Source organism: Cibotium barometz, chromosome 62 (genome assembly GCF_041138505.1).
Source record: "Cibotium barometz isolate CiBa-2024 chromosome 62, ASM4113850v1, whole genome shotgun sequence".
Taxonomy (NCBI): Eukaryota; Viridiplantae; Streptophyta; class Polypodiopsida; order Cyatheales; family Cibotiaceae; genus Cibotium; species Cibotium barometz.
Window position 1 is genome coordinate 29,994,693 of NC_141107.1, and position 26,692 is coordinate 30,021,384.

Below are 26,692 nucleotides of genomic sequence, written 5' to 3' on the forward strand. Positions count from 1 at the left end.
TGTATGGGGGAGTTGTAGTATTTTTGGAGTAATACAACTTTGTTTCCCTGAGTCGTCTGTGAATTTGTCATTTATATCCTCAAAAAGTAGCCTGAATATGGCTCGTCATTATTTTCGCGCTGTTTTTTTTGGTGATTTTTCATGGTTTTTGGGTTGTTTTTTGCCTCGATTTTCGGGTTGAATTTTGAGGCTATACTGGTCGGAGGCCAAAATGATCAATTTTGACTTCGGACGACCCGTTCAAAGTCAAAGAGCTTGATGTTAGCTTTCCGATGAGTCTTAGAGCGCCTTCATCGGATATACGGTTTAGGAGATACAGACCTCCAAACAGGGGTGTTTTCGAGAGTTTTTTTTTCCCACGTGAAACTGGTCACCGTGAAACGGTTCATGCCGGACTTCACGAAAAATTAAATTTTGATTTTTTTCCAACGACGTGAAACTCTGGTGTTTCACGTCGGACTTCACGAAAAATTAAATTTTGATTTTTTTTCTGCGTGAACTGGTGTTTCACGCGTGAACCGAACTTCACGCGGAAAATAAATTTCATTTTTTTTGGGAGTCTAGTGGGAAATACGAATTTTTCTTTTTTTTTGGGAAAAATATTTTTTGAATCAAAATGAAAGGGATATGGGTTTTTTTTCCAAAAAAGGTAAGGAGACAAAAAGTCAACCTTTTAATGAACACCCTTCATAAAATGGACAACTTGACAACTCATGAGTATCTTCTCATTGAATGCAGCCTTAATGAGTTATGTAAAAAAGTGATTAAGTATTAATCTAAGATTAATTCTTTCATTAATCTTTTTCTCTTTTATACTAATCAAGGACTCTAATTAACCATTAATCTCTAATTAATTCATACAATTGAGCACGTCATTGGATAGAGCAAGGGAATGCTAATCTTTGTGTATTAACAATTGTGTAAATTAATCTAATTTAGGAGATTAATTAGACTTTGAATTATAGTCTCCTCTTTTAAGGTAAAATTAAGCAGAGAGTCAAATTTCTCCAATTGATCAAAAAATTGATGTGATTAGGTGTTTTGATGCATCTAGATGCTCTCAAAACACTTAAAAACTCCAATTTCGACTACTCATATGATTAATTTAGATCCCAATTAACACATTTTCTAAATTTTTGGCCTCTTGAACAAGATTAATCACCCCCTTAATGACAAAAACCAGTCCATTAAGAGAAATTAGTCAAATTCAAGGATTTTTTGATGGTTTTAAGAAAACTTTAAAAAGATTAAGCTACTCTTAATTCTTTCTAACACTCTAATCCAAACAATTTCAACAAAAAACACACAATTAAACTAGAAATAATGATCTTAGATCTATGTTTAAACTAAAGAGAGCTAACATTCACTAAGAGATGCATTCTCTTGCATTGTTTGATGCAATGGATGTAAACTAAGCCTAATACAAACTATGTGCAAGCCCTAAGAACATGAAAAACCACAAAAATAACAAATTAATCTAAAAATTAAGCAAAAAGCATTCTTTTCAAAAACAAAAAAGAGAGTTATTCTACACCAAATCTCACACAAATCACCATCAAATCCACATCTTTTGCAGGGGAAACCACTAATCAAGATAATGGGCAATGGGTTATGCATAGATTAGAGGCAAAACGATGGAAAAAGCCAATGTTATGGCTCACCCTAACCCTCCTTGAAACACATCCAAAAAAGAGCTTACCTGGTGAACCGCAACTGTCTCGTGAGGATCTTTCTAATGGCCAAGCTCGTAATCCTTGAGGTCTCCAAGCTCTACAACTCCTTGAGAAGTAATTCTACCGCGTCTCTCGCGAGCGTTGTCACACCGCCGCGTTGCACTACGGGTCCTCTTCCCTCCTCTCACCTCACTTCACTCACACACACTCACTAGCATGTAATAGGGAGAGAGATTAGCAGGAGCAAGACTCAATTGCACAATGGGAGAGTCTCTTGTATTATGAGAGAAATTCACTTATATGTATGGCCATAAGTGTTCACACTCAAACTGTGGCCGGCTGGGCACTTTAGGCTCATAAGAGGCCTAATGCTATTACAATGACTACTCTCATAATATATCCATGAAGTACATCACTTAGGACTTCATCCTAACTTGATACCACACACGCTTGAATCGGGAATCGCCATAAATACTCCATCACACCATTACAGCGCTTGTCTAAGTTGTAGCTTTGGACACTATTGCTTTATATCTTTGAATGTATGACCCTTTGGTGTATCTACCATGACTCCTTGATGTAAGATAATGGCAGTAGCTCTTGTTAATCCTACAATTGGATTAACACATGTAGATATTAGAAATTTCTAAATTCAAATGTAACAAGAGCTCATATCCACCGAATTGGATGGAATTTGAAAAGGAAAAATTAGGTGGTTAATTGTCACATCAATCAAGCCATACATTTTTAGTTCAAATAGAAAAATACTTTTTGAGATTTTTGAATTTTAAAGAGATCTGGTCTCAGCCTTGGAAAAGGACGTCAAAATAAAAAAATGGGTGAATCTATTATAATACAGCCAAAAAATGATCTTTTAGATCCTAAAAGAAGTGAGTGAAAATTTTTATAATTCTTTTTGCACTTTTTCTTTATTCATGGAAGAGAGAGAAGGCCCTTAAGGGGCCCCTTTTAGAGTCCGATTTTTTTTAATGGTTTTGTTATGAGACTCAATTTTTCAGCTTTACTCTTAACTCATTTCCTCATGTAGCTTGTCTCTTATAACTATGGCAACCGCAAACCCTAGCTTTTGAGAGTTTCTTTGAGAATAAAGCTTGAGAACGAGTTGGTACCAATCTTCTATAAAGATTGATTTGCAAAAACTCTAATGTTGCATAAAGACCTATTACAAGAGATTAGTGAGTACATGGAAAACACCACTGTGAAGCCCTATTATTGCTTGTATTAGAGCACAAGCTTTCGACATCATCTATGCATATACACGGTGCTCCACCTCTTTCACCATCAGCATCACCTGATACCCCATAAACTTCCATTGGTACCTTCCGCTCAAGTTTGTTGTTAGTAGTGGGTTCCATTGAATTATATCACTTTTACCTTGAACAATGTGAGGAACTTCTGGAAGCACTTCAAGGGATTCACCGACCAGTTCTATTTTACAGAGTACTGTAGATGAAGTCATATAACTTGAGATAGGCAATGTAGGAACAAACAATTATATTCTTCATATAAGAGTCGGTAAACATAGGGATACCATCAAAACAAGCTAGATTTGAGACACCACCAGCCTTGAACTTAGTAGAAGATGTAGAGATGATAGATATAGGAGCCGATGGATCTTGTAAACTGATTTGACATTAGCCCTTTTCCAATTCCCTCCTTGAGTTGTGCATCTTCTCTTCCAACCATTGGTTGAAGCTAGTTGTTGGGTCTATGACGAGAACTAGGGTAGGCTCCCTCCTCTACTTTGCACTTATCCTTGTCGCACTGATTTTACTCATCTTTTATAAAGTCCCTCCTAGATTATTTTCGCCTTTTCACCATTGGGACAAGGTGGCCCACTTGTAGTTTTCTTTTCCGCAACAATTCTTGTTTGCTTTTAGTGGTCCCTATCTCCTTGTTGGACTCGACTTTTGCATTTCATTGTTTGCTTGGCCTTCGGTGTCCCAGTGAGATTGGTGCCTTAAAATTTTTTAAGCTTCCATACCCTTTTATGTATCCAAATTTTTGTGGCATGTTGGTAGTATCCTTGCTCTGTTAGCATTACCCTTGATACATAGCAATTTCAGCTTAGTTTCGGCTTGGTTTAGCTAGCTTATTTTTCCTCTATAGCCATCAGCGGTGGCATTGTTATTTCTAGTTATGAGCTAGATACTTCTCTTTCTTTGATTCAGTTAGCCAAACCTCTTTATTCCCTTCAAACACTAAGCTTGTGCCTTCAAAAGGTTTACCAAAACTGTTTGCTTCCTCTTTTGTTGGTTTGCAATTTGTTACTTTCGAAAACTATTGGAGTTATCACTTCAACTGGCTTTCCCCACTACATATCTCCTGGATCATTAGATCATTCTTTGGGCTTGAACTGCCTTGAGCCACTATTGGACCAAAAGGGTACCATTGTTTGTCTGTCTTTTGTTTGCACCTGGATGGTGTGTTTTTTCCATTGTATGGAACAATCAAACACAACAATCCACAATCTTCTTAGTAATGTTGAGATATCGAGCTCTAGTGAGGCGATGGACACTGATGACCCGCCTGGGGGATAGGCCCCACACTTACACCACTGGCATGGTTGGTGAGATCTTGGGAGATATGCGGCCAGTGGGATGACAGGCTGTGTGACAGCCATTCTAGAGACTGGCATAGTTATAGCGCCAGCTCATTTAGTCGGGTTCACACTATAGAGAACCCGTGTATGTATTGGTTGAGTACCTTTCATATTGTGTGTACTCTTATCTTGTATATGGTGTGTTGAGTGTTGAGTAGAGAGAAGAAGATTTCAGCCTCTCACCTTGTGTGTTCTCTATTAGGGTTTTGTGAGTGTGTGTGTGTGCTTGCAAGAGCTCAAGCTCTCTTCCCCCCTGCATCTTTTCATGGTATCAGAGCCTGGTTCGTGCTAAGGGCTGAGCTGCAAGCAAGAGAACCACAAGAAGCGGTACGAGGGTAAGAGCTTCAACTACTCTTCCCTATTGTGTTGGTGACTACACCCTTGTCGGGAGCTCTACGGGAGGCACCGGCAAACGATCTCCGATTGAGGAGCTTTCTTCACGGGAGGGAAGCTACAGGGCAACTGAATTTTTCGGGCCGAAAACGCGTTTCGGGCGCGTCCGGGCCTCCGATTTTCAGAAAGCAGGCGATTTCGAGCACTGCGGGTAAGTCATCGATTCTCTGCAGAACTCTGTTTTAAGAACTGCAGGAAGACAGATTGACTGTGCAGACACTGTGGGTGCTGCAAAGAGGTCTACAGTTGCCATTGGGTGTATGTATATGCATTGAAGTCACTGGTTGTGACATTTGAGAGTACTACAGTACCGCTGTGCAGAAAATACAGCATTTGTGCAGGAAAAACCAGAGTGCAGGTTCTGGTAAAATTGTGTGTTTGGCAAGATGTCTAATGATGGCATAACACAGATTGTGGCTGAGAAGCTGGATAAGAATAACTTCCATGCTTGGAGGTTCAGATTAACGAATTTCCTGATGGGAAAAGGTTATTGGGACTACATAGAAGGTGAGCATGAAGAGGCACCGGAGATACCGGATATAAATCCGACTGCTGCAGATGTGAAAGAGTTTAAAGATTGGAACCAAGGAGCCAGGAAAGTAATGTATTGGCTTTCCATTAGTATACAGGACACCATGATTGGGCACATTCAGGATGCCAAGTCCCCCAAGGAGGCGTGGGACACCTTGGTAAAGCTGTATGAAACAAATACCAAGGCACGTAAGATACAGTTGAAGAATGAACTTCATACTGTGGAGAAAAAGAGCATGTCTGTGAATGACTATGCGTTGAAGATAAAGGGTATTGTGGAATCCCTTGCATCTATTGGTGTGTCAGTAGATGATGATGACAAGGTGGAAGTCTGTCTACGTGGTCTCGGGCCACAATACAAGGCGTTCAAGACGTCTATTCAGACTCGGGAAAACATTCCCAACTTTACAGATTTGGTGTCTATGCTGATCATCGAAGAGAAGAGCTTGGGTGAAGACCAACAGTCTTCACAAAGTAAAAACAGTTCAGAGCAGCAGGCTTTCTACACGAGTTCAGGAAGAGGACGTGGTAGAGGAGGCCGTGGACGCGGTCAAGGAGGTGGCCGAACAGGTAATCAGAATTATGGCCAGCAGCAGCAGCAGCAACAACAGTCCCAGAATCAACAACAACAACAACAACACGCAGGTGGAAGAGGCAAATTCAGAGGCAGGGGGAGCCAAAGAGGCCGTGGAAATTGGCAAAGGCAATATAATGATGCACGTGAATGCTATTATTGTGGTAAGCCTGGACATGTGCAGTCAGAATGTTATAAGAAGCAGGCTGACATACAAAATGGGAAAGTGCAGCAAAACAACTATGCATCCTCAAGCAGAAATAATGAGGATAATGAGAGGTTGTTTGTTATGCAGCATGTTGTGAATGCCATGTCTGAAAATGCTGATGCAGCACAAAAGGATAATGTATGGTATGTGGATTCAGGCGCTTCGAACCACATGACGAGTCATGGGGAGTGGTTCAAGGAAATGAAAAACCCGGAAAGACCAGGTTTTGTGGAAACAGGGGATGACACTGCTCATCCAATTGCCCACGTTGGAGATGTGCCATTGTCTATGCAGGATGGCAAAGTGAAGTACCTTGCAGATGTACTTCATGTACCGAACATAACAAAGAATCTGGTTTCAGTTGGCCAGATGATTGAGCAGGGTTTGCAGGTTCGGTTTAACCCTGATGGGTGTTATGTTGAAGATTTCAAAGACAAGTGCAGGTTGGTTGCAAAAGGCAACAGAGTGGGCAGAATGTTTACGTTGGATGTAGACATGCCTGAAATGAGTGCTGCAATGTTTGCAAATGGTTCAGGAGTTGTTGCAGACACAGACATATGGCATAAAAGGATTGGTCATGTGAATGTGCAGAGATTGAAGTCTATGCAGACAAAAGGAATTGTGACAGGGCTGCCAAAATTTAAAGTGGAAGGTATGCAGAAAATATGTGAAGCATGCCAATTTGGGAAGCAAACAAAGCATGTGTTCCCACGAAACAGATATGTGAGCAGAAATGCACTAGATGTTGTGCATTCAGATGTATGGGGTCCTACGAAGACCGTGTCTATGGGAGGCTGCAGGTACTATGTCACTTTCATTGATGACCACACAAGGAAAGTGTGGGTATATTTCATGAAGGAGAAGAGTGAGGTGTTCACTCACTTTCAGAATTTCAGATTTTTGGTTGAAAAGCAAACAGGAAAATATGTCAAGTGCCTAAGGTCAGATGGAGGGGGAGAGTACTTCTCCAATGAGTTCTCTGAATTCTTGAAGAAGAATGGTATTCGGAGACAGTTCACATGCAGATACACTCCGCAGCAAAATGGAGTTGCTGAGCGGAAAAACAGGCACATTGCTGAGATTGCGCGAGCATTGATGGAAGAGAAGAATATGCCGCATTGCTATTGGGCTGAGGCTGTTTCTACAGCAGTATACATCATGAACAGGACTCCAACTGCAGCCATACATGATGTAACTCCAGAGAGAGAAGGTCTTGGCAGGAGACCTTGACCTTGTTTATGTCAGCACAGAGGATCAGGTAGCTGACATCTTCACCAAAGCATTAGGTACAGAGAAGCTCCGCAGATTCAGGGCTTCGCTTGGTGTACATGAGATGGAGTTGAGCTCGAGGGGGAGTGTTGAGATATCGAGCTCTAGTGAGGCGATGGACACTGATGACCCGCCTGGGGGATAGGCCCCACACTTACACCACTGGCATGGTTGGTGAGATCTTGGGAGATATGCGGCCAGTGGGATGACAGGCTGTGTGACAGCCATTCTAGAGACTGGCATAGTTATAGCGCCAGCTCATTTAGTCGGGTTCACACTATAGAGAACCCGTGTATGTATTGGTTGAGTACCTTTCATATTGTGTGTACTCTTATCTTGTATATGGTGTGTTGAGTGTTGAGTAGAGAGAAGAAGATTTCAGCCTCTCACCTTGTGTGTTCTCTATTAGGGTTTTGTGAGTGTGTGTGTGTGCTTGCAAGAGCTCAAGCTCTCTTCCCCCCTGCATCTTTTCAAGTAATACCTGCTCTTCCATCACACATGCAGGCATGACATATACCTTTTTGGCCATAGGGTTATTGCTAATAAGAATTTGCACCTTTAAACATCCTTCAACCTTAGCTATGCTACCATGAAAACTTTGAGCCTTTGTATTAGTTTGTATTAACTCTATTTTACCCAAAGATTCCTATGTTTCATGACATCAGGTTGTGACTAGCTCCCATGTTAAGTAAAGCTATACTTGAATATCAACCCTTGCAGGTTCAATATCAAGGTCATCATTTTCCATGGATGATAGTGTAGCCATATTGGTTGATAATGTTTATCCATTCTCTGCTTTGCTTTCTTGATCCTAGCCCTGACTCTTGTGGAGTAATCTCATGATTTGAAAGGATCCCAATCCGCTAAGTTTTTTTTTCTTGCTTATTACTCCTTGTTAGAACTAATAGTACTAGGTTGCTCTCCTTAAGCTCCTTGTCCTTGATATTTTGGTTAAACCATTTCTTACTCACTGTTAGCCCATAAGCCTTTCAGTAATTGGATTTTCAGTCAATCTCCTACTGACTATAATTCTGAAGCTGGGAACTATGCACTCCATGGGCATCACTACGTCAACCCCATAGGTCAACTGAAATGGGGTGCAACAACCCGTTGCTACCTTCTTATATGACGTTTGTTGTAAGCTTATGCTCCTAGTCCGTTCTACTTGCCTGAATGGTTTTCGGTAGAATGCCTTGTTCGTGCTCTCTACCTAGCCATTCACTTGTGGGTGTTAGGGCGAAGCCTTTCTATGCACTACCATAAAGCCTTTCATGAGGTGATCAATCACCTCGGTGATAAAGTGTGACCCTTGGTCATTCACAATCTCCAAAGGGCATCCAAATCTAGAAATGACATGCTTGTATAGAAATTTAGCAGTGGTCCTACGAGCCCTAGCTTCTGCCCACTCTTTGTGAAGTAATCTATGGCTATTATGATGTAGCACGCTTGGGTTCTTTGTGATTAAACGGTTGATCTTGCAAAAAACCATAAGCAAGGTATTGATAGATTTCATCACTCCACTCAAGTACCATGTCGATCAAAAAAACATTCATTCATCATTGATTCCTGTGTGGCGCCATTAGAAATCTGTGATATATGATGAGCCACGTATTGAGAGATTTTATCACTCCACTCAAGTACCATGTCGATCTTAAATAAGCACGCATCAAGGAGATTGTCACATCGATTCATGTGGCATCCTTGCCATTAGGAATCTGTGATATATGATCAGCTAGAACATGTTGCATTCCTTTTCTTATAGTGAATGTGAAGTCAAATCCAAGAGGAGAAGCAACCATCTTGTAATCCTTCCTGTAGTGCATTAACAGGATATAAAAATTTTGAGAGCATGGTAGCGATTTCGCCTTAACCATCTTCTAATAGGCTTCCCTCTTGGCAAATTTTTGCTATCAAAATTTGTTGTTGTCATCTTGGTTTCTGTTATTTCAGCAGTCCCAACTTTCGTCATCATGATAGAAGTTGAAGGTCTGTGTGTCAATGCATCCAAATACATGTACTTGGTTCCCTGAGTAGGAAATACATTGATTATTAACAATACATGCATCTAATTTTGGCTAACTCTCAAGGTAGGAGTAATGTCTCAAGTGGTTCACTAGGATTTGTATAAATTTAAGAGCATTACTCTCTTCCTTAAATATTTTGAGGTCTCGATTGGTTTTGAAGTTCTTTCAACCCATTCTTTTATATCTCTCCATAGGGTACGATTGCTATGAAGCAAGGGTCCAATAGGCGTTTTCACCTTTGATGTGACAAGAATGTCATCAAGCTGGCTATATCCCATGGTGTGTATGCTACCTCACTATCCCTCACTAGACGTTCGCGATCCCATTTTTAGATCTAGGAGTATACACCTCTTCCATTGTTTCAAACATTCTGTTCATGAGGTCATCCTTCAACTTGTTCATGAAGCTAAGCTCTTGCTCATCCCCTTGTTCTCGAATGTCTAATTTTGTTCATGAGGTCATTGTGTAACTTGTTCTTGAAGCTAAGCTCTTGCTCATCCCCTTGTTCTCGAATTGGCTCTCGAATGTCTAATTCTCTCTTCCGTCTCAAATCTTCTTTGAAGTATACTGTCTCACGGTTTTATTTCCTTTTAGCTTTTGCTCATTTTTTCCTTAGGCTTCTCTAATAAATCTCTTGGCCATTTTGAGTCTTCTAATTTCTTTTTTTATGTTAGGATATTTACCATGCCCTTTGGGGTTTCTAACCTTTCTGGGGCCATTTGTTTGGGGACTCTATATAGGGACACTCTCTTGACCCTATTTTTAGCACGCTCTTTGGGGTTGTTGACCCTTCCAGGGGTGTTTATTCAGGGACTCTATTTAGGGAAATTGTCTTGAGTCGACCATGTTGACCTTGTTTGTATCATCCCTTTGTCAAAACCATCTTGGATCAGGACCATCGATTCACCCTTGCCTACCCTTTTTGCTCGTCTCCTTCTTCCTTTTTTTGAGGTAGAAACTAATGTGATTGGTGAACATGTCTTGTCTTTATTTGTGTGGTGGGCTTGGACGTGCATTAACACATTTAATGGTGCTATAATACTTCATGATTGTATACTGATCAAGTGAAGACTTGTTGGGATTGGTGGAAGTTGTCGCTTGATTTGTATGGATAATCCTTGATCACATGGTCCACTCCACACTTTGTACATGTAAACGTTGAGGCTATTACTACTCGTTGAGTGGAACTTGTTGCTAAGCAGGAGCTCCCAATTTGTGTGCTACCCTATGAGGCCTTGAGAATGAAAACATTATATTGGTGGGGGGCCTCCGAGTTGTTGCATTCATGTCTCTTCCCTTCCATTGGACAGAGGTTTGAAACACAGGCAAAGGCATTGCTCCTTACATAACATAGAAATAGAGCACAATATCCTAAGGCTCCTCATAATAATCATGATCAAGTTCAGATTCATGGATATTCACTTTCTTTTAGCGGTTCTTTGGCTAAAATTGATTGATCGGGATAATATTTGGTGGAGATGGTTGTGGTGGTAGGACAAGTAGTAGTAACGATACATTGGGTACCCTATAAATTCCCTATGTGTATCCTTGTCTTGGCATAGGTGTAGGTCTCGTATACCATTTTGGGGGGGTTGGTGGTGTTGGTAGAGCTAGGGTTAGTCTAGTTACCGACACTTATGCTAAGGTATTCTCCTGTGAAAGAGTCTCTAGGAGAGGCCGAAGTGGGCAATAACATTCCCAAACTTGGAACTCCCATGTGACATTTAGTCGAGTTTTAACACGGCTTTCAAAGGTTTGAGTAGAATCATCTTCTCCATAATCTTCAAGTGTTAGATCCTTTTGAACTTTAACATTAGAATAACACCGGGGACATATTCCCCCCCTTTTGTTAAGGGATAGAGGAAGAGGAACAATTGGTTTGTTTGTTAAGGGCCGTTGAGAGCAGAAGCAGCTTTGGGGTTCCAAGGGTAAGGGTGCAAGAATAGCTTTGAATGAGATCTCCACTGTCCGATCTAGGCGGATCTTGGCCGTTGAGATGAAGGCCATCTTGGCCATTGATTTGCTGCAGATCTTGGCCGTTAGTTGTTTCTTCTGTAGACCGGCCGTGGGGAGTGTCTGCAACAGCAAGAGTAGCGCCAAAAGGAAGGACGACTGCATGAAAGAAGGGTCGATCAGACCCACAAGAAGCATTGCGGCCGATTGTTGCTGCGCCTGAGAAGGCTTGCCATCGTCTTTTGCCTGTTGTTCGCCACGCTAACACGGCCTTCTCTGTAGCGGAGCTCTTTGCAACAGAGAACCCTCGTGAGCTTCTTCAACTCTTTACCAGCTTGGCATCCTCCACTCTGTCATCCACAGAAAAGTGGTTCTTCGACACACGCGCCACACAGCGTGACCTTCAAGACGGAGTGGTTGGTCAACTACACACATGCAAAAGTCTACGTACATGGGAAAACCACCAAGATCTCTTGGGTCGATTTGTCACAAAAAACTTGCTGTCTGTCAATGAGCTTTACCGCCCATGGAGCAAGCAGAACTGCATCATGAAGGCCCGCCTTTCCACTAGCAAACAGGTGCATATTCGGTGCCCTAACTTTACCCTTACCCGGGCCTCTGCGCAAAACCTTACTGCTGTTGGGTCCACCATTGATCATTTGGAGATTTTGCAGTGGCATTACTGCCTTGCTCGTCCCAGCCAGAAAATGTGGTTTGGGAGATGCAGAGAAAACATCTTGCCATGGGTCTACACTTCAGGCTCGCACCAGTCAATCTTTGTGAGGGCAGCATCTTTGGGAAAGCTCATCATCCAAGCTTTCCCATGTCATCCACATGCACAACATAATCCCTCCAACTAGTTCATTCTGACTTATGTGGACCCATGAGTAACTCTCTCCATCACCAAAAACAAGTATTTCATTACTTTCATTCATGATTTCACAAAGCTCCTTCATGTCCAGCAAAGCATCAACTCTGGATCATTTCAAAACCTACAAGGCTCGTGTGGAGAATCAGGCATCACCCATTAATATATGGTACCTCACACCCCACATCAGAATGCCATGGCCAAACGCAAGAACCGTACACTCATGGAGTCTGCAAGGTTCATGCTATGTCATACCTCTGGTTTTCCCCACTTCTATTGGGAGGAAGAGGAGCGTTACGTGCAGACTGTTCTGTGACACTCTGTGCTTGTGGCAGTATTTGCTACCTTGTTACCTGCTCCTAGCCCAATACCTGTTTCACTGCAGGATTCTTGTCACAGTTCATGGAGAATCCTGGTCTGCTTTATGTTTACACAGTATCTGGTGGAGCAGTCTCGTGGAAAAGTAAAAAGAAAAACTTTCCTCAAGTGAAGCTGAATACATGGCAGCATCAATTTCCCCCACTGAAGCCATATGGCTTCACAGGCTTCTTGAAGAATTGGGCATCTCTTGTCCACTCCCATATACATTCTACACTGATAATGGATCGTGTATCTTCTTGGCCAAGAACCCAAACATCATGAAAAGACTAAGCACGTTGATCAAAGCATCATGAAAAGACTAAGCACATTGATCTCAGGTATCACTTCATCAGAGACTTTGATCCACAGTGGTCCTAGATTTCAGAGATGTATGTAGGAACTACATACACCCTAGAATGCATATATACACTGATGTCCATGCACTGACATATATGTTTGGACCTGACCTAATTTATTAGCTTGCGAGCTAAAAACAATTAGCATTTTCTTGCACAAATGAACCCATTTTTGGGCAAAGATCTTGCATTAACGGGGGGGGGGGGGGGGGTTGCATTATTGCGGATACACCCCCATCAAAACCACTCTTAGATGCGATCACAAATTTTCTGAAGTAAGATTAGTACAGAATGCCATTTTCACACCCTTTCAAAAACTAGCATTCTAAGTGCAGGCACAAGAATGGCTGACATGCATGGAAACCAGGCTTGGAATTCGTTTAAAATCCTAATTAATAATCCAAGGTTTCAGTTGCTTGCTATCAGTTTTAATGAGCCTGCTATGACCGCAAGCTAAACTACTTTCTATGGTGATTTAATCCTTACATCACTGAAATAGACAGTGTATGGCATGTTTCTCCCATGCCATTGTCCCGACCACGTGCCACCATTGATTGCAGATGCATTCCATACAGAGCCATAGAAGTAAACAGGCTTTACAGGGTAAGGTCTTTTGAACATGGCTTCTTTGGCTCTTGTCACTATTCTCACAATCCTACCATCCACCAGCCATCTGCAGAAAAATATAAAAATTAAACTTATAATCTTCACAAAAACCATTGGGGCTTATGAGCTTCTTATCATCAGATACACTTACTGGATCTGATCATAGCTGTACATGATCGTGTATGTATGGTATGCTCGAGAGCAGTCGAAGCCTAATGCAACATGTACTTCATGACCGCCCACCCCATTCACATAGTAGTTTGTTTGGACAGAATTCTTGTCCTTTCCAAGCCATTCAAAATCGATCTCGTCTTGAACCTTGCTTCCTTCTAAAGAGGAAAGCTGCATAAAATCAATCATTCACACTCATGATATAAGGTGCTGCAGTGGAATCTCATGGTATGTTGAATAATGCAGCATTTTCAAAATATACAAGACATATGCTAACAAAACTAAATCCGATTTAATGCATTGATTTCTTTCAGAAGTGTGCATAATGCTTCATACATAGAGGCTTGACAGTAGGCCACTTGTATCTCCAGCTGCACACTTGACTCGGCTGGTAAAGGTCCCTGATCGGTAGGTTGTGATGGACCTAAACCTTCCACCTGCAAACAGGTGATTATTGAGCCAATATGTTTGAACTAATGTGAATACCAATATGTTGATCCCTGCCCATGGATTAAGCATGCAGGGGATGGGTGGGGGACACCACTGCATGCATTTTTCTGTAGCCAGGCTGATGTATGGATATATTAAAGAGCGCATTCCTTCTTTTAATTCATGAGATGTGTTTAGTGAACTTACCACACCCTTGTTGATCATAAGTGATTGAAATGTCATTAGCAGCCACGGCAACATTGGAGAAGCAGTAATCTATGGCAAGGGGCCTCATGGGGATGGGGACAACAGACAACATGGCGTCTGAAGTGAGCATGGGTGCCTTCCATGATCCAGAGATTAGGGGGGATGAAGCTATGATGTTGGTGAAGTATGACCTGAAAGGGGCAAATGCCCAGTTCACCTTGCCGGCATAACTGCCGTCATCTACATTCGAAGCATCCCATGTGTGAAAGAATATATGGGATGCCTTCTTCGGATAACCTGTTGATGCATTCGATCTATATAAAGTGCGGAGGACAACATTGTCTGCGAGCCACCTTTTAACAACCATCCAAACATTCATGTTGTATCACATCAGCTGACATTTTTAACACTCCTAAGCAATCCCCACACTACCGCATGCTCATTTTGTCCTCTGTGTACATATTGGTGACCTTCAGGAGTGTATGGTGGCTTAAGATTAAGCCATTGGCACAAAAAAAAAACACACATGCCTGCGCTAACACGCACAGGGGGGAAAGGGGGATACACACATACACACATACATACATTCTCACACATTAAATGCATGCATGCATACAAAATCATCACCTCCAAAAATTGTATCTTATGGAGTTAACACTTTCTTCTGCTACAATATGCCATGCAAAGGCAGTTAACTCAACATCACCCATGAATGGCTGCGATTTGATCCAAAATCACAGGATTGCACTTACACAATGCTATCGCTGTCCCATTTGATGGTGTAGGTGTGGAAATCAACGGAGGTATCGTAGGCGAGCACAAAGAGCTGTTGGTTTCCTCCAGAGTTGCCATTCACAGAATAGCTTGTGAGCACTCTGTTGGGGTATCTTCCTATGAAATCAAAGCTTATCAGATCACTAGCTTGATCATTGGATGATATCTGCACACACACATGCAAGATAATAAATAATTGTTACAAGAAAACCGTCATAATGGGAGACTGCATTATACTATATATAATACCCCATTTTTTGAAAATCTCTCTCTCTCTCTCTCTCTCTCTCTCTCTCTCTCTCTCACACACACACACACACACACAGTGGCTTTCACATGATTTTAGAGGGATTACTGTACGTAAAAGTTGTTGATGATTCCTGTGCCCTTCACAGCGGTACGTATCCGAGCGGAGAACACTCCAGAGGAATATTTATTGTTCGAATACAGTTTTGAACCTACAAATAATAAGTGCAAATATTAAATGACTCTCTCTCTCTCTCTCTCTCTCTCTCTCTCTCTCCACCTTAAAAGAAGTGTAGAGAGAAACTTTTCTTCTCTACCCTCTCAACAAAAGAATCACCTTCACGCCCATATTGAAAAAAATGTATAGATTAATCGGTTTTAGGTAAACTTAAAAACGGTTTTTTTTTAAATTTGAGTAGTGAAAATTACACTAAAGAACAGTTTTTTTCTAACACTGGACAAAAGTATCACTGTTAGTGTATAACTTACAAGGATACTATAAATACTAATCATTGTGCCTACCTTATGCGTTTTTTCTTACCAACTCACTATATATTCCTTTTAGGAAGCTAAGGGGTAGCTAAAAATCATAGCGGGTGTGCGCGCTCACACACACATAATAAAGCATTTAATCATCTTATTTTGCAATAGTTTATTTTTTTAAAAGGAAAAGGATCCATGTTTTTATAAGTACACATGCATGCATTTCAAGAAGTACTTTAATAAATTTAATAAAGACATTCAAATGTTGTAGTGGAGTGGCTAGGGCACTCTTCCATTCTCCCATAAGTATCTACAACTGTTGAAGCTAAATTCAAATTTTAGTGCTTAATGGAAAAAATAGAGGGCAAGTTGAGCAAAAGCGGTGTCGCCTACACATGAAGAGTCGATGCCTATCATTTGTCATACTTAGTCAAAGACTACCACTTAGCACATAGAAGTTTAAGCCTCATTCGGAGTCATACTAATTATAATACCCTTACTTCTCACATTAATCTAAAGAGTACTACATAAAAAATAATAGCATGTATAAATATTTTCTATAAGGTGAAGATAAATAAATAATAAGAAAAGGCAGAGGTAGCAAGCTTTTCATCATGCGCATGCATGCATGAAACATAGGCAGAATGCATCTTTGCTAAAACTCTTTGCTAAGCTTGAACCCCTTAGTAGTGATCGAATAATGGTCATATAAAGGATACATTTCAAACACTTGTTTTGAAGCATAAACTTTGTATCAATATTTTTCTAAGGGACACTAGAATGCTTGCGATGCTCTAAGATATCTTTAAAAGTTAGCATAGGAACAATGACCATACCTTCTTAAGTCGTGTTACTACTACGAACTAAGCATGTAGCATCCAAGACACAGTCAAAGCTTTCAAAGTTAGCATACTAGGAACAATGACCAAACCTTCTTAAGTCATGTTACTACTAAGAAGTAAGCATGTAGTATCCAAGACATAGTTTAAGCTTTTTACTTACTATTGCTTCACTATGTATAAAATAGTTGTTTCAGGATTTTGAATCATAATGGGCCCGAGTTAGCTTGTTAAACTACAAATATCTTTATAAAATTTAATTATCCAAAATGCTAAAGAGATATATTAGGTTCTCTCATGCATACACGCGCACAAGCACGCACGCACGCACACACACACACACACACACACACACACACACACACACACACACACACACACACACACACACACACACACACACACACACCCCTCAAAGCATGTATGTTATAACTCATGTGTTTCTCAATAAACATAAATGAAAGAATGTGATTGCACATTCCAAGAGGTTTTTCCACAAGATCATTTAGAAATGATCTTTTATGTACATAAGAAAAGTATATTGCTTTTCTAAAAGGGACTCGGTAGTGAACTATGTTTTATTGGTTTGTAAGAGATGGACTTGTGCAACACATACATGATTGGACATCTCCATATATATTTCTAATTGTAGCACTTGCTAAAATAAGGCTTTGAAGATTGAGTAGCACTTCAATAAAAGAGAGCATGTGATGCCTTTTTATAATTTAAGAAAGCATGCTTAAAACTCGAGGCTTAAAACTACTATAAAAATTATGTGTTATACATTGTTAGTGTGTGTCAAAGGTATAATAGTTACACTATCAATGTGCCAATGAGGTGCCAACTATATATCATTATGCTAAAATCTAATAACATGCATGTTAGTGTCATGCCATGTCCATGCACAATGATTCACTTTTCGTTATATAAAAAAATCACATTCTAATTATACTATAAGGTCCCATCATCCTTCTTTGAGCAAGAGATGCAATTTAATTGCAAACTTTTGTAGTCGTTTTCATAGTTGCCGGAGCTTCATCACTCTTACGTAGTTGTAATTACTTGCCTTATCACAAATAAAAAGTGAAATCATCTTAAAATTTTATTGACATATAGTGTATAGTCCATGATTGAGTGTCCAAAGGAAAGAAGGAAAATTGATTCCTAAAACTCAATCTACCTAATTAGGTGAAAACATGGCTAGGGAGACCCAAAAGCAATGTCTAAGACATTAGCTTTATCCTTGCTAATTACATCTTCCTACTTGGGTGAAAGCATGGTTAGGTGGACTTAAAAGTAGTGCATGAGACATTGGTTTTATCCTTGCTAATAACATCACAACATGCATGGAAAAGACGTATAAAAGGAAGGGTTTTCAAACCTCTTGTAAATCTACCTAGCTTAAAAAGAAGGTCTTTATTAATTAAGCAGAATACCACCACAATAAAATTTGCTCGCATAAGCACACTCGAAGCACCTATAGCTGCTTGATCATGCTTTTGGCCAACCATTATATGCTCAAATACATGAAACAGATATGGACATGCTTAGTTATAAATGCCTTTTTGTGTGCTGAAAGAGTCTATGATTAATGAACCCTAGTCAATCTATTTGGTAAATGATAATCTTCCCTATTATCCTACAATACACATTGTATTCCTAATGGGAAGCTTTATAATAACTTTATAATTATGGATATAATTAAATAGGCCAAAAGTTAGAGAAGGAAGAAATATTCATCATTATATCTAAAGAATCTATTCAAAATAGCTAATATTGTGCTTTTGGTTGCTTGATCATCTCTGTTTGGTCACATAATGTAAACCTCTTTGAATTCATTAAGAAGAAATTGAGAGGGAAAAAAAGATTTGAGTGATTTACCTACCACATGATTGATCCAAGCTAACAATTGCAGAGTTGGATTGCATAGTGACATGGTTGGAGCAGTAGTCCACAATGAGGGTTGGCTTGTAATAAGGAGCTTGTGTATATGGTCTAGTTGATGGAGTTCTCTCGGGCACAAACTCGGAATTGGTGGGATTTGTCACCACATTGCCTGGCCAGTTAGAATTCACACTGTTGTTAACATTATTGTTGTTGGTGTTGGTGTTGGGGGAAGCAATGGCAAGAAGCTCCTCAGCTCTGGATACACTCGAGCTCACTCGCCTTAATGTTGCCCTCACATCTACCAAGGCTGTTGCAGACCCATCATCCTCTGGTTTTGCCAACGACTCTAAACAAGCATCAAGCAAATTCACGACCAGATTGAGCTCCTCCTTTGCATCATCAACTTTCCCATTCTCTAATAATTGCCCGGATTCTATAAGGCTAGCCTGACAATCACAATATTTGCACAATCAATAGAACCCTAGATGTTTATTAATATTAGTATTATCCAATTTGATGTTTGCGATGGGTGGTAATTCTGTGACCTGCACGGACTGCAGATTCGCCTTGCACTTGCCGGCCACGTCCAAGAAGCCATCGGTAATCAATCCGCTAAGTACCACTAGTGCGTCGTTAATCCGGGTTATGGCAAGACTCGCGGCTCTCTCCTGGTTGGAGGTCGCAGCTGCAGCAAAGGGGCTTGCAGGCCTTTGGGAGGTGATGATAACGCAAAGCACAAGGAGCCATCGCATCCTCATGGCAACACCGTAAAATCCCATGATCGGATTCCGAGATTATATCTTTACACGATCAGCGCAAACCTGCAGTTTTATCAAAATTCTCCGTATTAGAATTAACGACGATAGTATAATACGTCATGCAGAGTGTCGTTAAGCATGATTAAACTGTATATATAACGCTCTTGTTTACCGGTTGCTGCACAATTTTGGAGCTTATTATAGTGGAAGTTTACCTCGTGAAAGCAGAGCAAGAGTAGAAGGAAGAGTTGACGATTTGTGAGAGAACCTTCAGCGGCTGTGGCGACGTTTAAAGGGTGTGCCAACTCTTCGTTTCCTCGTGGGCGTGACTTTTGGCATATTTAATCTGAACGAACCATATTGTAGGTCTAGAGACTATGCTTATTTCTTAAGTAGGAGCCCGGAGTGAGTGAAAAATGTTAATTCGTTGATTAATTTAGAGGGCTTAATTTGCTAAGGTTAAAAAATTAAACTTCAAGATTTGTGAACTCTCTCTTTTAGCGTGACATTCAATCGCTACTTCCAATCTTAAATTGTAAGCAACCAATGGCAAAATCAATCTCTCTCTCTCTCTCTCTCTCAAATCACAAAAAGCCAACACCAATCACTCTCTCTGGCGTCTGGATTTGTCTCCATCGCCTCTAGTTGCATCCATACATTGTTCTTATACACATGAGCACAAGTGAGCTTTTGGGATGAGGATTTGGGTTTGGGTTTTTCCCTCGCCATAAAGTTATGAGTTAGAGATGTTGTTCCTTACATTTAAAATGGGAAGCTCTTTTGAGAAAGAGAATGATTGCTTCAATGACTTGCATGGAACCTCATTATATAGGTGAGCTAGAGAAAGATTACATTAAACTAGAGGTAAAGATTTGAACTAGTTTAGAAGCTAAAGTATTGTAATTGGTTTCTTTTAAATAATTAATCTCAAAAGTATAAATGTTTAATAATTTTATTTTTAAACTAATTTTTAATTATCAAAATTGGAGGATATAACCTTATTTTCTATCCTCCATTTTTAAAACGCGTATGAGGATTGGAGAGAGAGAGAGAGAGAGAGAGAGAGAGAGAGAGAGAGAGAATGTACTGACTTCATATAAAGCAAAAATTTATTTGTGACGAGAAAAAGAATTATCCACAAGTTGCGGGCCTAAACTTGAAAATCATGTAGACAACAATAATTATTGCAAGTGATATTTCCATTACCAAAACCATGATTACAAAGTTCAAGTCCCATTATCCATAACTAATGCAATATATAACCCAAATAACCATAAACATCCAAAAAGTAGCCTTACAATATCACCCATAGTAGGTCAAAATCAGGTAGGGAACCAAAGTAGTCTAAACTAAGTTGCAAACCAAGAAAAATGCATAGCTTCATCACCTCTGTTGATCGTATAGGGCAACATGTGTAAAGTTGCCATTGAAAACATTGTGAAGAGTGCTTAATCCTCGTGATCTCTCTCCTCACTATCATTGGCATAAGTGGTATCTCCAATCTCCAAACTTGCTTGAGCTTTTGAGATGACTATTTTTGGAATCTTTATCTTATCTATCTTTTCTTCCTTCCTTGGCATCTAGCTCCAAATAATGCTGCTCATTGCATTCTCAATGCTTTTTCCAACAATCCTCGTATGCTTCAGCATCAGTGGCATTCTTATTTCGTGTGATAGGGGCCAAATATTGAATCTTAACTCTCATATAGTTTATAACTTTATTGAGTGTTTCTCCATATCAACATCTGAAACTACAATCCCAAGCCACATCGGATATATTGTATCACTTGGCCTCACAAGTATGAAGTTATCTTTTGTGACATCAACTCTGGCTTGAACTCTGCCCTTGGCTTATGGTGGCTCACAATAGTGTCCTTCATTCTCCTCTAGTCCAATTGTCTCCTCCTCGTTGTTAGTATCATCAATGGAAGAATCCCTAAAAGTCATACTTTTGGGCCAAAAGTCATGGCAGAAGTCATTCTCATAAACATTTGCAGTACTCAAGGCAACAACCATGTTCTCCCAATACTCAGGTTTAATCCATTTTGCATATGTTGAACCATCTCCTTTGCTTTTCACAAAGCTTTTCCACCAATTCAAGAAGGATGTTATCCTTTATGTATTCATATATAAAAAGTAGAACCTTTGGTACCCCATGAAGAATCATAGGTGCCCCTTCATTATGCTTCCATAGTTCAATTCCATTTTTAGGTAACCACTATCTTGACTTGGGATGTATTTTGTATTGTATCAATGGTATGGCATCATTCTTATAAAATCTAAACTGTAATGGCTTTGAATGGCCTACTAGTTTATTTGCTCCATTATGCAAGTACCCTTTCATATACTCTTTGAAATTTGGCACCTCCTTCATAAGAAAAGGCATTGGTTTCATACTTGTGCACTTATTAAGGCTTCTCATCAAATGAGGAAAGGTAAATGTCTGGGTTGTTCTAAGCTTCTCAGAAAATCGACTAAACAATGCATTAATATCCTCATGTGTGTGTCCCACCATAAGAAAACTAAGTTGAACCATCTCAAAAACCCCTTTAGCCACCAACAAAGACAATTATGCAAATACATACCAATTCTTATTCTCATATCCACAATTATCGAATTGAAGCAACAATTTTGGAAATCTCTTGAATGTTTCCACCATTTGAATAGCACATTGAGTATCCCGAATTGTGACATCATGTGTTTCTTTATCCTTAGCTGTATGTTTATTTGCATTATCTTCAACCATCAAACTACCATCTTGAGTGTCCTCATTTGTAGTGTCATTTGTTTGATTGGGATCCCTTGATATAAAAATCATTTTTTTAAAAATTTACAATCCTCATATATGATGATCTAATGATGTTGTAGACATCAAGCAATAAAAAACACTATGTGATGTTTGAGTAGTCCTATATTATGTACTAAAACACCATGCATGTGACTATTTCTTCTCTCTAAGTTTATAAGACATTTTGACAGTGAACCAATTCTAAAACTTGGATCACTTGGAAACAATCCCATTGCAAAGTGTCCGTAAGCATTTTGTCCATGACCATGAGTGAGCATCCTTGTCAATGATATTGGAAGGGACATCACTTGATTGAGTGATTTAGGAACTGGAGTCACTAGTGGTATGCGAGTCTTCTTTTGGAGTCACTAGTGGTATGCGAGTCTTCTTTTGGTCCATTTTGTCATGAATGAATGATGCATAGATATTTTGTTGGGTACATTCTCCAGCCATAGTCTACATTTCTACAACTCATTTGTGCAGGCCTTGCCTTTGGGAGGTGATGATAACAGAAAGCACGAGGAGCCATCGCATCCTCATGGGCAAGACTGTAAAATCGGCCCATAATCGGATTTCGCATAAACTTTATATTATATCTATATACGATGAGCGCAAACCTGCAATTTTATCAAAATTCTCCGTATTAGAATTAACGATGATCATACAGAGTGTCGTTAAGCATGATTAAACCGTATATACAACGCTCTTGTTTACTGGTTGCTGCACAATTTTGGAGCTTATTATAGTGGAAGTTTACCTCGTGAAAGCAGAGCAAGAGTAGAAAGAAGAGTTGACGATTTGTGAGAGAACCTTCAGCGGCTGCGGCGACGTTTAAACGGTGTGCCAACTCTTTGTTTCCTCGTGGGCATGACTTTTGGCATATTTAATCTCAACGAACCACTAAAGACTATGCTTATTTAATCTCAACGAACCACTAAAGACTATGCTTATTTCTTAAATAGGAGCCCAAAGTGAGTGAAGAATGTTAATTTGTTGATTAATTTAGAGGAAGATGATATATAAAATTTTTGGAACGACGATGTGGGAGGAAATAGTGACGTAGAGTTATCATCATTGCATGGTAAAGATTATTGGGAACGTGGCCGGCTGCACTTGAGTTGGGTTAGTGGGGTGCGTGGGCAATGTACGTTGCACATGCATACTTGTTGTAGGTAGGCATGGGATCAGATTGGATGTAGGATGTTGGGGAGATGGGGGGGTCAAGATGCCCAAAACCGGATGCAAACGATAGTGATGAAATGAAACGGTCTCGTGATGAAGAAGATGAGACTCAAGAGAAGAAAAGGCTTCATCCAGATTGGGTAGCAAGCAGATTATGCCCCAGTACTTCTTTAGTGCACTCGTCTATATCCAAGGTATGTACCAAGGTCTCTGTCGACCTGGTAAAGAAGTAGGTGAATCTGTTCTCGTTGTGTAGCGTTATATTGTTCTGCTCTGGTAAACCCCCCTCTAAAGCTGAACTTAGTATATGGCTTCAAGAGGAAGTTTTACATGAAAAGGTGGTGCTTCAAACCTTTTATCTTGGGAAAGGGTTTTTTAATGTCCTTTTCTCTAAAGGGTAGGCTGTCTGACGTGTTCTCCAAAGCTCCTCTGTTTATGAGCCCTAAACTTGTGCATGCTATACCATTTGATCCACTCTTTAATATGAACCAAAGCCTAAAAAATTCATGTCCAGTATGGGTTGAGTTGGTAGGCCTCCCTCCCTGGCTTTGGCCAGCAGCTCTTGGCGATTTGGCAAAATCGCTGGGTTCACCTTTGTTGATTCCTAAAGTTGAGGATTGTGACTGTCAAGTGAATAATGTCTGCATATCTTGGAATACTAGGATCAAAACCCTGAAAACCTTGGAGGTGGAGCTTGAGGAATTGGGTAAAATCGAATTAGCCCTAAAATTTGGCCCTTTCCTAGGGGCATGTTTCAAATGTGGTGATCTTGGTCATATAGCTAGATTCTGTGGGATAATCAGCCCCAAGGAAAAGAGAGTGAAGAAAGAAAGGAAGCCATGGATTTGGGGGGAGAAGGAATTAGATAGCTCAAAAACGGTAGCCAACAAGGGTAAAGAGGATAAGGGAAAAGAGCTACTGAATCCTCAGGGAAGTGTGCCTACAGAAGGGGGCTGGACTAAGGTTAGAGAAAAATCCAGCCTAAGGACTACCCATGAAGAAGCTAGAAAACCACGGAATAAATTTCTTGAGAAGGAGAAGGGCCCTGTCAGTACTCCTAATGACCACAACCCCTTGATTTATTCTAATCCTTTTAGTTCTTTGGGGGGAATGGATAGTGAGACTTATTCCGTGGGAAAATTCAATTGGCAAGTGGAGACAACGTGGAAGATGGCCCAGAACCCTACTCCTGATGAGGGAGGTAGTCAAGAGGTTGAGATGGTCCCTGAAACTGCTCTTCAATGAATAACAACGTAGAGATGAGGGGATGTACATGGAATGTAAAAGGCATTAAAGACAAAATGAAGAATGCAACCTTTTGGAGCTTAGTGAAAGAGTGGAAATTGTCTATGCTGGCAATAATTTAGGAACACAATATTTTTGGGGGAAAAGTGACAAGAAGGAAGAGGTGTAAGGATTGGGTAGTTTATTATGGGGAACCGACAAGGATTACAATGGGGTGATTACCATTATAAAGGAGTCCATGAACCCCTGCCTTATTGCTAACCACCCAAGTGGAAGAGCTCTGGTAGTAGAATGCCAAGTTGAGGGAGAGAGAATTTGGGTTGTTAACATTTATGGAGCTCATAATTACAAAGAGAGGGGTGGCTTATGGGACTGGCTCTTCGGTCTTAATATGTAATGCTTGTGGATTTTATTGGGTGACTTTAACATGGTGGAGAAACCATTTGACAGATGTGGAGGGAGCACCATCTTGATGGGGCATGAAAAAAAGGGTGAGCTCAGAGGTAAATTGAGACTAGTGGATGGATAGAGTTTGGGGGAGTGGGGATCTGACCCTGGCCACACAATACTTTGGCTCTTCCTCTAGATTTGATAGGGTTTTCTTTAGCCACCAAGCTTCTTGGGTCCCTCATTAATATTGATAACTCTTCTACTCTCTCTCAGATCATATGCCCTTAAAGTGGGAGTGGCATGTTAATGATTGGGAGGAGGAGAAACTGAGCCACTTTCTTGCTAGGAAATTAAGGGTAAATAGCTCTTTGTTGAAAGATGAACTATTCATAAAATATATAGAAGAAGCTATCTGTAGATTAAGGAAAAGACGCATTGGTGGAGGAGCTTGGAGGTCTCTTGCTAATGAGATGCAGGGAGTCATTAGAAGCGTAGGGAAGTTGAGAGCTTATGAGAGGAAAGAGAGAAGAAAAAGGTGGAGTGACCACTTGGAAGCATTGCAAAGAAAAAGGCAATTGGGGAAGCTCACAGATAAGGAGATTAACCTCTACACAACTGAGCCTCAAAGAGGAAGATGACAAACTAGCAGTTTTTAGACTGGGTGTCCTAAAAGGAGTGCCTTTTCCTCTAAAAAGAAACCTGATAGACATCTATTTAAATTAGCTCAAGAGAAAGATAACAAGGAGATAGTTGGATACATTAGGGATGAGAATGGCTTAGTGACTCAGGATATAGAGGTAGTTGGCTAGGAGATGTGTGGATTATTTAGGGGCTACTTTGAGTCTCAAGGAAGATGGCTCCAAATCAAGGTTCGTTGTAGAAAATAACATGCTTAAACCAGCTAAACAAAGTATTGATACTGGAGAAGCCAATTGTCTTGAGAGAAATGTTGAGCTTGATGATGAATGCTCGCTCTTATCAATTTGGACAAGGAAAAGTCTCCAAGGTGGGATGATCTTTCTATAGAATTCTTCATCTCATTTGGGCCCTCTCTCAAGGATATAATATGGGACATGTGTAGAGAAGCCTTTAGCTCTGGAGTTTTAGATAAAGACTTGGAGGAGGGGGGTGTGGTGAAACTCATTCCTAAACAACCTCCTTGCAACAGGTTCAATCATTGGAGACCCATTACTCTCCTAACAGTGGTATACAAAATTCTGGCTAAAGTCATTGCTTTAAGGATCTCCCTAGTCCTCTAGAAGGTGATATCTAGGAAACAACACATTGGGTTTATAAAGGGTAGATCCATTTATGATAATATCATGGCTACCATGGTAGGGAGAGATGTAGCCATAAGAACCAATTAGAAATGTATGATGATTCAGTTAGATCTAGAAAAAGCTTATGATAGGATTCACTAGTCCTTTGTGGCAATAGTCATGGAAAAATTGGGATTTGGTCTTAGGTTAGCTTCTTCCATCTTCTCTCTATCTATGGGGGGTTTTTCTAGCCTCCTCTTAAATGGTAGGATAGTAGGGGATTTTAAATTAAAAGGTTTGTCAAGCAAGGATGCCCTTTAGCTCCTCTTCTCTTTGCAATAGCCTCTCACCCTTTGATTGTAGCTCTGGAAGAAGCCAGTGAGAAAGGTAGGGTTGCTGGTCTGAGGTTGAGGAATGAGGAGCAACTCATAAATTCAATGCTTTGCTGATGACTCCTTTCTGTTTTTAAGGGCTGAGGGTAATGTGAGGTAGGCCTTGTCCATAGTAGTACAGTAATTTGCTGATGCCTCTGGATCCAAATGCAATATTCAGAAAACTAAATTGATCAGCTTAACAGAAGATAATGACTTTGATTTG

General features: G+C 40.3%; 1 protein-coding gene across 1 annotated transcript; it reads right to left on the reverse strand.

Annotated features, from left to right (window-relative positions):
- Window positions 1–13,092: 13,092 nt before the first annotated feature.
- LOC147604348 (uncharacterized) lies at window positions 13,093–19,512 on the reverse strand. The gene is made up of 9 exons (XM_086795416.1): window positions 19,448–19,512; window positions 19,020–19,295; window positions 18,473–18,920; window positions 15,380–15,477; window positions 14,998–15,185; window positions 14,246–14,598; window positions 13,946–14,046; window positions 13,590–13,780; window positions 13,093–13,505 (listed from the first exon to the last, which is right to left on the reverse strand). Exons 2-9 carry the CDS (start codon window positions 19,251–19,253, stop codon window positions 13,298–13,300), a joined length of 1,821 nt encoding a protein of 606 aa, XP_086651542.1. The 5' UTR covers window positions 19,254–19,295; window positions 19,448–19,512; the 3' UTR covers window positions 13,093–13,297.
- Window positions 19,513–26,692: the final 7,180 nt, after the last annotated feature.

Excerpts from the sequence above, each read along its gene's own strand:
- LOC147604348 (XM_086795416.1), bottom strand. The coding sequence starts at position 19,253 with ATGGGATTTTACGGTGTTGCCATGAGGATGCGATGGCTCCTTGTGCTT. Across the intron at positions 18,921-19,019 it reads CGAATCTGCAGTCCGTGCAG|GCTAGCCTTATAGAATCCGG; the intron begins GTCACAGAATTA and ends TGTGATTGTCAG. Across the intron at positions 13,506-13,589 it reads TACAGCTATGATCAGATCCA|ATGGCTGGTGGATGGTAGGA; the intron begins GTAAGTGTATCT and ends ATTTTTCTGCAG.